Source organism: Pelophylax lessonae (assembly GCF_965119305.1).
Source record: "Pelophylax lessonae genome assembly, chromosome: 4".
Taxonomy (NCBI): Eukaryota; Metazoa; Chordata; class Amphibia; order Anura; family Ranidae; genus Pelophylax; species Pelophylax lessonae.
In genome coordinates this window covers 255,871,227-255,886,215 of record NC_138771.1, presented here as the reverse complement: position 1 = coordinate 255,886,215, position 14,989 = coordinate 255,871,227, and the positions used below count along the sequence as shown (strand labels likewise).

General features: G+C 39.9%; 1 protein-coding gene across 1 annotated transcript in view; it reads left to right on the top strand.

Annotated features, from left to right (window-relative positions):
• CCDC107 (coiled-coil domain containing 107) overlaps nucleotides 1-14,193 on the top strand; it is a gene marked incomplete at its 3' end in the record, with an annotated part of 29,789 nt that extends 15,596 nt beyond the window's left edge. Inside the window, exons 2-6 of the mRNA XM_082253543.1 lie at nucleotides 184-374; nucleotides 5,617-5,683; nucleotides 9,686-9,776; nucleotides 12,989-13,098; nucleotides 13,934-14,193. Of these exons, the coding sequence (XP_082109669.1) occupies nucleotides 184-374; nucleotides 5,617-5,683; nucleotides 9,686-9,776; nucleotides 12,989-13,098; nucleotides 13,934-14,193 (719 nt within the window). The remainder of the gene's footprint in view (nucleotides 1-183; nucleotides 375-5,616; nucleotides 5,684-9,685; nucleotides 9,777-12,988; nucleotides 13,099-13,933) is intronic.
• Between the last annotated feature and the right edge of the window lie 796 nt (nucleotides 14,194-14,989).

Here is a 14,989-nt window from a genome sequence, read left to right as displayed (position 1 = left end):
TGAAATGGCAAAGTACCAAGTTGTTGCAGACATTTCACAGATCCTGGATCTTGTTATGTTGATTATACAACATTCTTTCCATTGCATGAATTTTAATTGCTGAAGGTTAATGGTAAAGGGTAAATTTTTACTTTCCAAACATTGTAGCCTGGATTTTCACAGTATTGATTCTAATGTTTGCAGATATTCCTTCTAAAAGGCACATGCATCCGTCTGGATCAGAAAAGGGCTTCACCAATATGGATCATATTAAAAATACAATGGAACAAGAGCTGAAGTCTGCGAGGACCGGGGAAAGTCGAAGCATGGCATTCGCTCTTATGCCCCTGTATGCAGTGGGAGTGGCACTTTTTGCAGCTTACAAGTTCACAAAAGTAAGTATCTGAATAATGATTTGCACAGGTAACATGCTGTAAATGAAACATTGCACATTAAAGTGATACTAAACACTACATTGCACATAAAAGTGATACTAAACACTACATTGCACATAAAAGTGATACTAAACACTACATTGCACATAAAAGTGATACTAAACACTACATTGCACATAAAAGTGATACTAAACACTACATTACACATAAAAGTGATACTAAACACTACATTGTCCCTTCTATTTCTGTATGTGGATGATGGCACTGTAGCTATTTTAATAAAAAAAAAATATATATCACACACACACACACACCTTTTTCCTAATCGATATACAGCTGACACATGTCCCAGCCTGTCTGCAGGGAAATGTAAGCAGGAGGAGCTTCTAGTCCTCTGCTGCTGGTCACATGTTCAAAAAAAAAAAAAGCCTTTGGAATACACAGTAAAATAAATAATCAGAAAACTGTTTTAAATTGTCATACAAAAAGGTTTGAAATGAAATCTTTATTATTTTTTGGCAATAACATGGTGTGGGCAGATTTCTGCCAGTCACAGGCTGCCATGCCCCTCCAGCCTGTGTTTTAGAATAACAGGGAGGTGAAGCTTCCATCAATCAAGAAGAAAACTGAACATGTGCAGAGCTGCCAACACTACTCTGCAGAATCCTCAACTGCAGTGGGGACTTGGACAGAAGGGGGGGTAGAGAGCAGCAGGATCAACCAGGTTTTTTGCAAAATACACAACTGGGTCCAGAGCTTTAATCAGTGATCACATCTTTACAGCAGATTGCAAGGTTTCGGAGCCATTCAGGACCCCTTCATCAGGCAAGTAAAGTCACATGCCTGATGAACGGGTCCTGCGTGACTCCGAAACCTTGCAATCTGCTGTAACGATGTGATCACTAGTTAAAGCTCTGGATCCACTCTGGAAATCTTTGGTGTGCTGGTGACATTTGTTTGCTTTGACTTGACATGGTTACAGCTACAGCACCCGTTTATATGCACAGCCATTTCTACAGGTATGCATGCGTTGGGGATAAGTGCGTTCAAAGAAGCTCAGGGACCAAATTTTGGCACTGAGCCAGGTGCATATTTACATGGAAAAATACACCACATTTTGAGTGCTATTAGGAATGAATGGCACCCAAACGCTCATTAAGCATCAAGCAGTTTTAGCATGATTTGGAATTGCTGGCAGAATCGCATTGATCCTGCCTGCCATTCCAGAAAAGGTGTGAACTCGACATAAGGCCTCATGCACGCAGGAATTTTTTATTTTTTTCTTCCTTTGCTCCAAGGGAGGAAAATGTGCCTTAGAAAATGTGCCTAAATCCACATTTTGCATGTGCGTTTTATGCGCATTTGGTGTTAATGCATTTTTTTTGGCCAGAATATTAAATCATTCTGGTAATTAGATTGCATTAATGTGCAAACGCACTTAAAGCCCATTTTTGTGCGGTGTTTAGAGCCAGAAAAAAAACCTAAACACGTGTAAAAGTGGCAATATAAGTGTAAACAAATCTGCACTGTGTTGGGCTCCGTTCACATGTAGGCGTTTTGGGGCGTTTTTGGGGAGTTTTTCTGCTCTAGGATCAGCTCTTAAAATGCCCAACAAGACAAATCCTATTAATTTCAATGGCCCCTGTTCACATCTGAGCGTTTTGACGCTGTAAGCAAAACGCCCAACGCTCAAAAAAGTACATGAGCTTCTTTTTGGGCAGATCACAGGCGTTTTCTATTGGTCTCTATTCAATCTAAATACGCCTGCACAAAAAAACGCCTGTAAAAACGCCTGTAAATCGCGGTAAAAAACGTGCAAAAACACTACGCTCAGGTGTGAATGTAGCCTTATAAAGAAATATAGGTAAGGATGCTAATGCTAAAAACACAAAAAAAAAATCACACCTATGCATTTTTTTGGTGCTTTTTTGCAGAAATTCACTACAGTTCATTTAATATGGTTTTCTTTGGGACATGTTTACATCTATGCTTTTTTTCAGCCACTGCGTTTTTGGAAAGGGTCAGGGACTTTTTTAAACGCAAAACATTGCTTTTTTGGGTCAATAGACTTCAATGGAAAAGCTGCAGGAAAGCATCTAGTGCGTTTTTTTTTTTTTTTTTTTTTTTTTTGCCACAAGTTTTTTAATCTTTCCAACAACATATTGAGGGGGGGAGCATAAAAAATGCAAAATTGCGGTAAAAACGCAGGTGCAGCAACGCAAAAAGCACTGCAGAAACGAGCAAACGCAAACTGCATAGGTGTGAACCGAGCCTTAAACGATAAGTAAAAGACAACCGTGTAACGCCAATATATAAAAAAAAAAAAACATATAAACCTATGGTGCAATAGTAGAAACAAAAAGTCCAAAACTGACAAAGAATAAGTGCCACGGTGTCTGGTGAAGAATACACTTGGCACCGCAATGCCAATACACGTGAAGATACTTCTTAAGCCCCGTACACACGCACAGATCGTCGTCATACAAATGTTCGTCTTTTCTCCCCGGGATGTCGGTGTCTGTTGAAAAGTGCAAAGACAGCACAAGGACAGCACAAGAATTTTGTCCGCAGACTTCAGCTGACTGCAGAAGTGATGTCATGTAATGGTTAACTTTCCCTGTGTTTTTTATTTTCTGAGCATGCCCAGTCTTGCAAATCTGCGGTCTGTCGGCTGATTTCTGTACTGACAGGCGAACAATCGTCCGTTCTGGTGTCCGCAGACAAAAATTTTCATGTTTGCAAGAAAGACTCTTGTCCGCGGATTGTGTGCAGACAGCTGTCGGAGGCACCATACTAACAAGCGTACAATCGGCAGATCTTTAGTCCGCCGACGTTTGTATGACGACGATCTGTGTGTGTGTACGGGGCTTTAAAGTGCTCAGATGTCCAGCCACCAACATCAAGTGAATTCAAAACTCACCAGAGCAAATGGCCGCCATTCAGAGATGTATAGTAACGAAGTAGAACTACTTAAGTACTGTACTTAAGTACCGAAATGCGGTATCTGTACTTTCCTAGAGTAGAATTTTTTTCTCCTACTTCTACTTTTACTTCACTACATTTTTTCGATGATTTCGATACTTCTACTCAAGTATTTTTTTTTTGTGCTGCATAGTTACTAGTTACTTTTAAAAAAATTACCACTGCCAGAACAGTAGATGGCAGGTTGCATAAAGCTCAAAAAAATGTGTATAATGTCATTTGTAAATCAGCGCATACGAAAATAAAGGCTGTGTATAATAAAAGCTGCTATACCAAATCTTTCCAATAAAAAGAAAATATGAAACAAACAAATAAATGGTGCTACAGCGCTTAAAGTGCATCAAGAAACTACTAACAAACACAGGCTAATCATTTGAATAAATCATTTGAAATAATAAAAACAATATGATGTTCAAACTTTTGACTTATTTCTTTAATAACTACATAACACAGTACTTGTACTTCTACTTTCAGTACTTGAGTAGAAATTTTTTTTCAAAACTACTGGTACTTTTTACTTTTAGTACTTAAGTAGCAAATTTTTTGAAAAAACTACTTGCAATACTTAAGTAAAAAAAATGTTGAATACTTTAGTACTTCTACTTAAGTAACTTTTTCTGCGAGCACTTCCACTTCTACTCAAGTAATTTTTTGATCGAGCACTTGTACTTTTACTCAAGTAGAAATTTCGAGTACTTTATACAAGTCTGCCGCCATTACAGCAGCATATATGCCTGTTTTAAGAATGGAAATCCCTCAGGGGTTAATGTGGCAACCCTCCATCCAGTGGCACCTTCTGATGTACTCCAACTAGGGTAGACAAAACTGTTGGTGTGGTTGGTTTCTGAGAGCATTAGCTAGTTCATCTGGTGCTTATAGCAAACTCTTTTTTTTTTTAGATCACCACTGAACGTTCTAAATGTCGTTTTAGGATTTAAATTGTAGTCTTGCAGAACTGGCATATGTGTGAGGGAACCTAGTCAACAGGAAAAGGTATTGTCAGTTTATCCTGCAGCTTGATCAGACATAGATTAAAATCAGGCTTGTCGAACACGCAGCTCCAGCAGGCCAGATCTCTTCTTCCAATGCCACACAGTTGAGAGGCTTACACAGGGGAAATAGATGTGTGCCCATAGACATTAGATGATATTTTTGCAATCCAGGTGGCACATAGGAATGAGGATGGTGTCTTTTGGTCAGCTTAACCTCTTGGTGCTGGCCGCACGCAAATTTGTGGCCTCTTGGCGCAGAGGGGCTGCACATGTGCGTGAATTGCTCCCCAAACCGCTGTGCCAAGAGCGTGCGCACTGCATGCTCCCGGCGCAGTTACTGACACCTAACAAAGTTTTCAGCTCACGTGACAGCCAATTATAGCAGTCACATGCTCTTAAGCCCTGCCCGCCTCCCGGCATCATAAAACTTTTAAAGGGCTGGGAGGCGCCGACGTGTAAAGGTTAAAATGAGAAGATTGTTTTCAATAACTATTTTGTTAAAACTACCATACTGAAAAATTTATCTTGTTAACTAAATTATACTTTAACATGATATAAGATCTCTACATAGGAGACCTGAGTGTTTGTTTTCATGATGCCAGGATCTGCCCATGCTACTGTCCAGAGCTCTTCTAAATTAAAGCCAGCCATACAGGGTTCGAATCTTGGCCAGTTTAGCAGGAATCCACCAAGATTTGAACTGTTAATGGGCAGGGTGAATGTACAGAGTTGATCAATGGATCAACTTGGATACAACCAGCCTGCCTGATTCTTTTACAATTAGACAATTATTGTTAGTGGCTGCTTTAGCCACCAGTGATGATCACTGTCTTCTCCCAGCAGAGACAGCTTCCTCTGCCTCCTCGCTGGGAGAAGACAATGTATTAACACTATCTGTGTTGATGGGTGAATCAAGCGAATTTTGCTGTGTATGGCCGGCCTACCGTTCATCCTCTGGCAAGACAGCAATTATTGCTAGCGGCTGTAGCAGCCGCTAGTGATAATCGCAGGTAAAACCTGGCATGCTGGTTGTACCCAAGTTGATTGATCTATCAACTTGGCACATTCAGCGTTCCCATATATGGTTTGAATCTACAAACAGAGATTCGAACCGTGTATGGCCTGCCTTAGGGTGAGCAATGGCGTATATACGTGAACACTCTACAACCTGCCTTTTTTATCTTATAATAATTATTTGGGATCACAATTAATCAGTAGGGTAAGTTTAAGTTAACATTTATTTTCATTTTGCTTTTCTCCCCATCAAGATTAAGTCACATGAAAACGGCAGATCGAAGTCACAGAAAGAAGAAGATAAAAAGACAAAAGAGACCGGTATGTACTTAAAATGTTTGCTGTCCAATCACAGTGCACAAGGATTCTTTGATTAATGAACCACGTCCTGTTTGATCTCTTGTTTGACTTGTACTTTTAAGCAGCTACATGGCTACCATCACTTCTAGAGCCACCATTTGTTTAGTGTGCACATAATCCTGCCAAAGGAATTGCAGCATGTACAACCAGTGGTGGTCTCAGGAGTCCTTAGAAGCATTCTGTGAAGCCCTAATCTTGGCAAGATTTTTAGGTAGCGTAGAGGATGGTATTTACTGTTGTCTGTGTCCTTATTGACAAAATTCCCCTCACTATTTTGGCCGATTGGTACTGTCCAGTGGGGCCACGGCATCAATACTTTTTTTTTATTAGAGTGGAGAAGTGCCAGAACCCCTGTCAGGTTTTTCTTTTTGTATGTTTCCATTCGGGAGATTATCCCTGTGGCTACTCATTAAATATGCAGGCACGACACAGTGGTTGTGCCCTACTGGTCTTTCTAACAATTCAAGTATTTCAAGCATGAGTTGGGGAAAAAAAAACACACTTCCTATTAAACTGATATTTGATCTCAATGGTTGTCAAGAGTAATTGCAGTATACCACTGAGAACAACTCCTATTGTGTTTAATCTAAAAAAAAAAAAAAAAAAAAAAAAAAAATCACCCTTTTTTAATGCAATCGCAAAATTAGGAAAGAGCAAGCTTGTAAAAACTTGAAAGTCATATAAAAGTTGCTTTAAGGTAACACTGAAGTAATAGCTCATCCTTTCATCGCTCAACTTATTACCAGTAATGGGCATCCGTTAGTCTCTGCTAAATGGTTTTAAGTGACTGATATTAAAGTGGAAAATCAACATTATTTTTAATCCTCATGCTGCTAGCATCAGTAAATGGATAGGAAAGTATTATCATATTTACTTGATTTTTTTGCATTTCTTCAGTTCCTAGTTTCTTGCCTAGGCAAATGATGTCCTACATCCCAGGAGTCTTCAGGAGGGGAGTAGAGGAAAAGGGGTTTTCTTAACTAAGCACACTCTCCCGCGTGCATGCTTGAGCTAAGGGCAGATAGACTCCAGGAAGTAAATGCTACATTTGCCCTTACTCGAGATGGCCATGGCCAGAAATATAGAAACAAAAAAGCAGCACTACAAAATCAAAAGTGTATAAATTATCAGTAATGACAATTATAAAGTGCAAAAAGTGAAATATGAAATATCAAATGAGATGAAATGCAATCAACCAACCTCTCAAGTTGTAAAGTGCAAAAGCTATATATAAATCTGCAGAAGTGTAAATTAAAGTGCATATATAAATTCATGTGTCAAAATTCATGTTTTCATATATCAAAAAAAAAAATATATATATATTTCAGGTACTTATATAGCGCTGTCAATTTACGCAGCGCTTTACATATACATTGTACATTCACATCAGTCCCTGCCCTCAAGGAGCTTACAATCTAAGGTCCCTAACTCGCGTACATACACAGTAGGGCCAATTTTTTTTATATAGAATCCAATTAACCTACCAGCATGTCTTTGGAGTGTGGGAGGAAACCGGAGTACCCGGAGGAAACCCACGCAGGCACAGGGAGAACATGAAAACTCCAGGCAGGTAGTGTCGTGGTTGGGATTCGAACCAGCGACCCTCTTGCTGCTAGGTGAAAGTGCTAACCACTACACCACTGTGCTGTGTATATATATATATATATATATATATATATATATATATATATATATAAATTAGTCCATTAGTAAACAGGGAGGTCCCAACACGAAAACCTCCACAGTGTGTGATCCTCAAGGGTGTATTCGTTGATGTAAAGAAAGAAATATCCACCTCCCTGTAGAAGTAGATACCATGAGCCTCCTTCCAGAACAGTTGGGCCATAACCTGTATGGGAATGCATACATAGATCTCAAATTTGACCTCTGCTGGGGAGAGTGATCCTCACTTAGCAGTCAATGATGGTAGAATACCGGAAACCAGAAAATGCACATCTCCATCGTGAAGCCCGTTTAAAAATGATGTCTTTTATTGTAAGATATTGGAGCGCTAGCTATCAGGCAATTCCAAAAGATACTCCGATACAGCAGGATATGAGCGGCAAGCTGATAATTTGTGTAGAACAAACACTATGGCCAGAAATGCTATGGGGTTGTTTTTCAAATAGTTTCTCAAAAAAAAAAAAAAAAAAAAAAAAAAAAAAGCATGGAACCATGGATGAATGGGAGAGTTTGTTTAAATATTGAAAATAATTTAAATAGAGTTTTTTTGGTTTGTCGTTCTCAGATATATTGAAGATCTGGTTTAACTGCTTGCTGACTGTATAACTTGCATATACGGCGGCAGAGCGGCCTCCCGGATCACGGACCTAGTATGTAATCCACGTGCTTGGGCAGGGGGCACGTGCACCTGCTGGCCTGGCTGTGCTGCGATTCGTCACAGCATATGCCGATCACCAGGTCCTGGCCAATGCCTGATTGCTGGCACAAGGTGATCAGCTCTGAGCTTCACTGAACACAGCTCTGTGAATGTAAACAATATAGAGTTCGGTGACATGGGATCTTGATGTTTGTTCATTCCCTGCTAAGCAGGGAATGAAAACAACTAGATCCCCAGTAAAAGAAGCACACAGTACACACAAACACTTGTTAGGTGCAGGTTTAACCCCTTCCTGCCCAGTGTCATTATTACAGTGACAGTGCATATTATTAGCACTGATCACTGAAATAATGTCACTGGTGATGTTAGTCAGTTCCCCCCCAGCATCAGTTAGTGTGAGATTTTCTGCCGCACTATCGCAGTCCCCTTTGTAGTGTCGAATAATGCCTTCCGTCGGATACTGCATCCGACGGACTGACGTCACTCCAGGTGACTGCTCAGATCAGCTGGTCTGGCGGTGACGTCACTGACATGCGCAGTTTGTCGCATGCACTATCCGACGGTAGATAGAGAGTGGAGGAGGGGAGAGAATCTATTGTCAGATTCTGCCTCGCTCTCTGCACATCTATCGTGACGGATCGGATTACAGTGAAGTGTATTCTTATGTGAGAAATGGCGGGAATATTGTGTTCTCTATCAGACAATATTCCCACCATTTCTCACATAAGAATACACTGCACTGTAATCCGATCTGTCCCGATAGATGTGCAGAGAGCGAGGCAGAATCTGACAATAGATTCTCTCCGCTCTCTACCTACCGTCATATAGTGCATCCGACAAACTGCGCATGTCAGTGACGTAGATCAGGACGATTCTTCCCGCAGCCTTTCGTCGAAGAGTGCATCCGACGGACTGCGCATGCGCAATAATGACGTCAACCCCAGCTGAGCAGAGCAGTCAGCTGTAGTGACGTCATTTACCGCGCATGCGCAGTCCGTCGGATGCATTATCCGACGTGACACCCTTATAAGTCGCTGATCGCCACCATTACTAGTATTTGAAAAATTTTTTTAAAATTCCAGTATCCCATAGTTTGTAGACGCTGTAACTTTCACTCAAACCAATCAATATACACTTATTGGGATTTTGGTTTTTTTACAAAAAAAGTAGCAGACAACATTTTGGCCAAAATGTATTAGATTTCATTTTTCTTGGATATGTTTTATAACCTAAAGTAAAAAGGTATTTTTTTTTTTTTTCATTAAAAAATAAACCCAAGGGTAATCAAATACCACCAAAAGAAAGAAACTTGTATGTATGAATAAAATTTATATAGATTTTGTTTGGGTACAGCATTGGATGACCGTGCAAAGTAGCCCAGTGCCGCATAGCAAAAGATGGCCTAGTCATGAAGAGGGTAAAACCTTCTGGAGTTGAAGTGGTTAAGGCAGAATCAATCATCCTGTCAGTTTAACTGTCTAACTGCACCCCCGCAGTCACCAGCACTATAGGAATGTATTGTATTTACATTTTGGTAATATTGCTTTGGATTATTTATTTTTCTTTTAAAGCCGTTAATTATGTAATGTGTAAAAGCTTTTTAACTGTTAAATCATTTTCAGAGAGTCAGCTTATGGAGCTAGAACGCCACCTTTCACAAACGGAGCAAATGTTAAATTCTATACTCACACAACTGGACCCACTTACTAATTGGTAAGTACAACATAATCAATTCTACATCAATGTAGCAATCCTTGATCATCCCTGTTGTTATATTAAGAGAAAAAACTACTGAGAAAAGCAGTGAGCCATCATTTGTGCCTTGATATGACATTTGTGGGGACCTCTGGTACAGTTGGTGCACAAAATGCCTCCAGCATCGCCAACGAAAGGTCATCTCTAGGCAAAACTTTTTTTTTTTTTTGTTAGCTTTTAATACAGTGGGGAAAGTTTTTTTTTTTTTTTTTTTTTTTTTTAGTATGACGGGCCATAGCCAAATGACGGCAACAGCGCGGTTGGCTTATTCTGGGAGGGCGTACAATGACGTCCTCCCAGAATTGCTCTTCCCGCATCATGGATCGTGGTAAAGGGCCAATGACCGTGGCCCTTTACCAAGTGATTGGGCGGTGCGATCAGTTGTCAACAAACCGGTGCATGTCCGGTTCAGTCCTCTCCTCACGCGCTGTACACAGCGATCAGTACAGCGTGCGAGGAGTGGATAGAGGCCGCAGCACCGCTCACACCTGCCTCAATCATACCAATCCATGCCTAAATCATGCCCATCTGTGCCTCATGCGTGCCTCAATCATACCCATCTGTGCCTCATCCGTGCCTCAATCATGCCCACACTTGCCCCACCCATGCCACCTCAGTGCTCATCTTTGCCACATCAGTGCTCATGCGTGCCTCATCCATGCCACATCAGTCTCACTACAGTGCTTGAAAGAAAGAGGGAAGGTATTTGGCGCTGCCTAGGTAAAAAAGTAGTCTGAATAATTATGCACAATGTGTGATGTAATGTCAAAAATGCAAATATAATACACAGCAATGTATAAACAAAATAAATATTAAATAAAAAGTAATATAAAGGATATAAAAGATTTTATTATTTATTTTGTTTATACATTGCTGTGTACTGGTGGCGCCGAATTCAAAAACTTACAGCATTCAAAACAGCCAAACATGGCGTTTGTAAATGCTTTTAAGGGCAGAGGAGGGGTTTGGGGTCTTTTAAACCCCCAGATCCCTCCACCACAGTACCTGTAGACATAAAAAAAAAAAATAATAATAATAATTTTTAGTGTCCGAAAATATCGGCCGATAATGATATCCGATGACCAAATTATCAGTATCGGCAGTAAAAAAAGCGATATCGGTCTATCAATAATTTGTTCTGTCCTGGCTTTTTAGTGTCTCAAAAAAAGAGATAGGCCGTCAGTACATCGGGTGTGATCAATTTTTAATGATTGTCACTATAGCTTGTAGACTCTATAACCTTCACAAAGACCAAATAATATATACTTATTTGGGGTTTTTTTTTTTTTTTTTAACAAATTTTTCAGCCTTTTTTCATTTATAGCACAAAAAATAAAAACCCAGTGATGATTAAATTTGCGATCTGTGTGCGGAGAGGGAGATGTCAGAGCCCCATGGATCTCTATAGGGGAATCGGATGAGAGCGGACCTCCTGTCCGGTCTCATCCGATCCCCTGGATGGATGGAAAATAGGGTTTCCATCCGTCCGGATTTCACGGACAGGATTGGATGCGGATGGCAGCGGGTGTCAGCGGACATGTCACCGCTGACATCCGCTGCCCCATAGGGATGCATGGAGCATCCGATCAGAACCGCCTAAAAAAACTGACTGGCAGATCTGATCGGATCGCTCATGTGAAAAGGGCCAAACTGCCATCCTCCTGGCAAAAGTGAGAATGCCCTTAGTGGCCAGTGGACATGGGAATAGCAGCTGGGAGTGCTTAGACATGAAGTCAGAGAAAGCAAAACCTCTGGTTAATAAAGGTGAAAAGGTTTCTGGTTAATAAAAGTTGGCATCTTTTTAAAGTGTCACTAAAGGTTTATTTATTTTTTTTACATTTTGGATAGAATAAGGGTAGGTTATAACACCAGTTTTTTTTATTTTTTGCCATTCGTGTCCTATTGCGGAGACACAGTGGAGTTGATTTACCAAAGGCAAATAGACTGTGCACTTTGCAAAGTGCAATTGCTCCAGAGCTTAGTAAATGAGCAGAAGCTCTGGTGACTTCTATCATCCATCATCAGCTGTTTTTGTTTTTGCTTTTCTTTGCAGAGTAAAGCTTTTACCTCATTTACTCAGCACTGAAGCAATTGCACTTGCAGAGTCTATTTGCCTTTAGTAAATCAACCCCAAAGTGAGGGAATCCCTGGGTGTCACCATGGTCACCAGATCTAGTTTTGCCCAGGGAAAATTTCTCTTCTATTCCTGTTCTGATATTCTGATGAAATTTGGGATTTTCTTTTACTTTCACTTTTGATGATAATAGGACAAATAGAGAGGGTGACTCTCCCCAATGGGGGGCAATAACAAGTGTTCTAATCCCTCTTCCACTCTATCCAAAATTGCCTTAGGTGACACTTTAACCACTTGCCGACTGCCGCACGACTATTTACGTCAGCAGTCAGCCCCTCAAGGCAGAGCGACGCCGCTAGCCTGTGAGTGTGTGGGGAGCGAGTGCGCTTTTTGCAAATTTTTTTTTTTTCCCCAAACATATGATAAAAAAAAAATTGGCCAAAAATTTTGATTTTTACATTTTTTTTTGGGGGGGAATTTCATATAAAAAAAATGTGAAAAATATTGTTATTTTTGCAAAATTTACGCTCTTTTTTTTTTTTTTTTTTTTTTTTTTTTTTTTTGTTTATAGCGCATGATCAAAAAATCGCACAGGTGATCAAATACCACCAAAAGAAAGCTCTGTTTGTGGGGAAAAAAAAAGACGTCAATTTCGTTTAGGTACAGCGTCGCCTGACCGCGCAATTGTCCGTTAAAGTCACGCAGTGCCGAAACGCAAAATAGGCCCTGGTCAGGAAGGGGGTAAAATCTTCCGCGGCTTAAGTGGCTAAAATGCACTTTTGCTTCAAAGCTTTAAAATGGAGAAAAAATGAATTATAAAACCAAAAGCCATCATTAAATAAGGCTACAGGGCAGAGAGTATTTTGTCAAAGCCAAGGGTAAGTACCCCACGTTTATACGAAGTATTTCAGAGTCCAGCTGTGTATAGTTGCTGTTAGAATATGCCTTAACATAAAGGAATCAAAGAAATACTATTGAGTAAAGGAAACATTATTGGGTTAAAGAGCAGCAATTATATAAAATTCCTTTTGCTGCTTAGTGCTAAATAGAGTGTTGTAAATACCTAATGAAAAGTGAGGATATGTTTACTTTTTAGTGTGAGCACATTAGCTGTTGAGCAGAAAAGTGAAATCATGAGTCAGCTGCAATCTATCAGGCAGTTAATGAAGAAAAGTGGAATGGATAAAGCAGCTCTTCATAACCCAGGTAAGCCTTTTATTTCATACTGTTTTTATAAATAAAATAAGAGAATGTTGAGAAGCACCAAAACCGATACAGTGGACCTCTTCATAAAATAATAAAACTTGGAACTGGTTACATTGTGACTCATTGCCCACAGGAAGCTTAGTGTCCATTCACATTTATCCGACTTGTCAGCCTGACAAGTCGCGGTCCTCCCGCTCCCACTGTGTAGTACAGGACCCGTTCTAATAGGAGTGACACAAGTCGCTCCGACTTAGAAAAAGGGTCCTGTACTACTTCGGGGTGACCTGGAGGCGACTTGCATAGACATTAATTTTATGAAGTCCGTGCAAGTCGCTCTGCACGCAACTTCACAGGTCGCCCCTTAAGTCGGAGCGACCTAATGTGAACAGGGGCTAAGAGCTGTAGTTTTTCTTGCGTCCAAATATGTAACGTTGTAGCGAAAAAGAGAGGATTTTAAAATTTTTGGTAATGTTTTTTTTTTTTTTTTTTTATGTGAAAGATTCATTGTATGCACAGCAAAATTATATATACCAGCAGTTTTTTTTTTTTTTTTTGGTGGTTTTGCTGGAATTCATGGGGGGGGGGGGGGAACTTTTTCCCTCTCCCCTGGAAAAAGGGTAGAGTATAAATAAAAGTAGCAACTAGAAACAATGGAATCTATCGTGTAAATGCTTTTAAATTGCACTAGTGTGTGTGTGTGTGTGTGTTTAAACTGTAGTATGGTAGTTCAACCTAGGATATTGAGGTTTGTCAATTCTTACTGTATTTTAAAAAAGCTGTAATAATTGTATTAATCACAGTATTTTTTTTTCTGTATATCCTATATTTTCCAAAGCTGACCAAACCTGTGAAAATACTCTCGAAGACCTTATTCATTCATTTGGGACTCAACAGTCAGAAGTCCATGAAAACGATGGAGAAAGTAAAAGAGAGGAATCTCTACTAAACACGATAGACACAGATATAACTGCACACAGTCCTGTTATGGAAGAGTCTTCTCTAAATGATCTTTGTGAAGGGGAAGATGGTGCTGATGCCACAGAAAGTTCTGTTTCTGAAGGGTTAAGAAAGCGCAATGTCTTAAGTATGACCTAAAAGACTATGTATTTCCCTGCCTTGTTTTGTTTCAGGTTTATTTTATACGTCTTGTCACTTGCTAAGTTATTCACATGCTTTATGAATTGGTGCAATAAAGGGCAAGTGGTTTCTTTTCAATGTCTTAGCTAAAAAAAAATAAGGCAAGGCTGTCAGCCTTTCATTTTCTTACTGCCATACGGAATGCTTTTACTGAATTTACAGTAAGCGCATGTTTTAGTACTTTTGTGTACTGCACATTGTATGTTTAAAATAGCTATGGGCAACAGATCTTTCAAGCCTGACTTGCTAAGTTGGTATTTAAAGTAAATGTATCTCTGAAAAAGTGCCTTAGTTCCAAGAAAAACCCTGCTTTCTAATTGGACAGCTTGGAGCATAGAGTCCACCTCTTTCTGTCCAATATCCTCCTTGTTGGCCCATCATTAAAAGTGGCCATCATTACCCTTATTTTCCTGGGGCCTCCATGGCAGCATAGGGGTGGAGCACAGGACCAGTGTCCTGTGCTGCCGCTATCCCCCCTCCCTGCCAGGAGAACACAATAGCTCCAGGGGACAGATTTTCTCATTAACACTGACTGTGTTAATAGGGGGAATCAATCGAATTCTTTCCTGCAACACGTAGTGGCAGGAAAGCAAATTCCATAATCTTTGACCTGCCCAAAGCTGCTAAAACACACATGCATATATTTATAGCTGCAATACCACAGCCTCGGTTTAGTATAAAAAAAAATACATAAATATATAGTTTGTGTAAACTAACATGCTTATTGAGATTTTTGTTTTTACCAAAACATGTA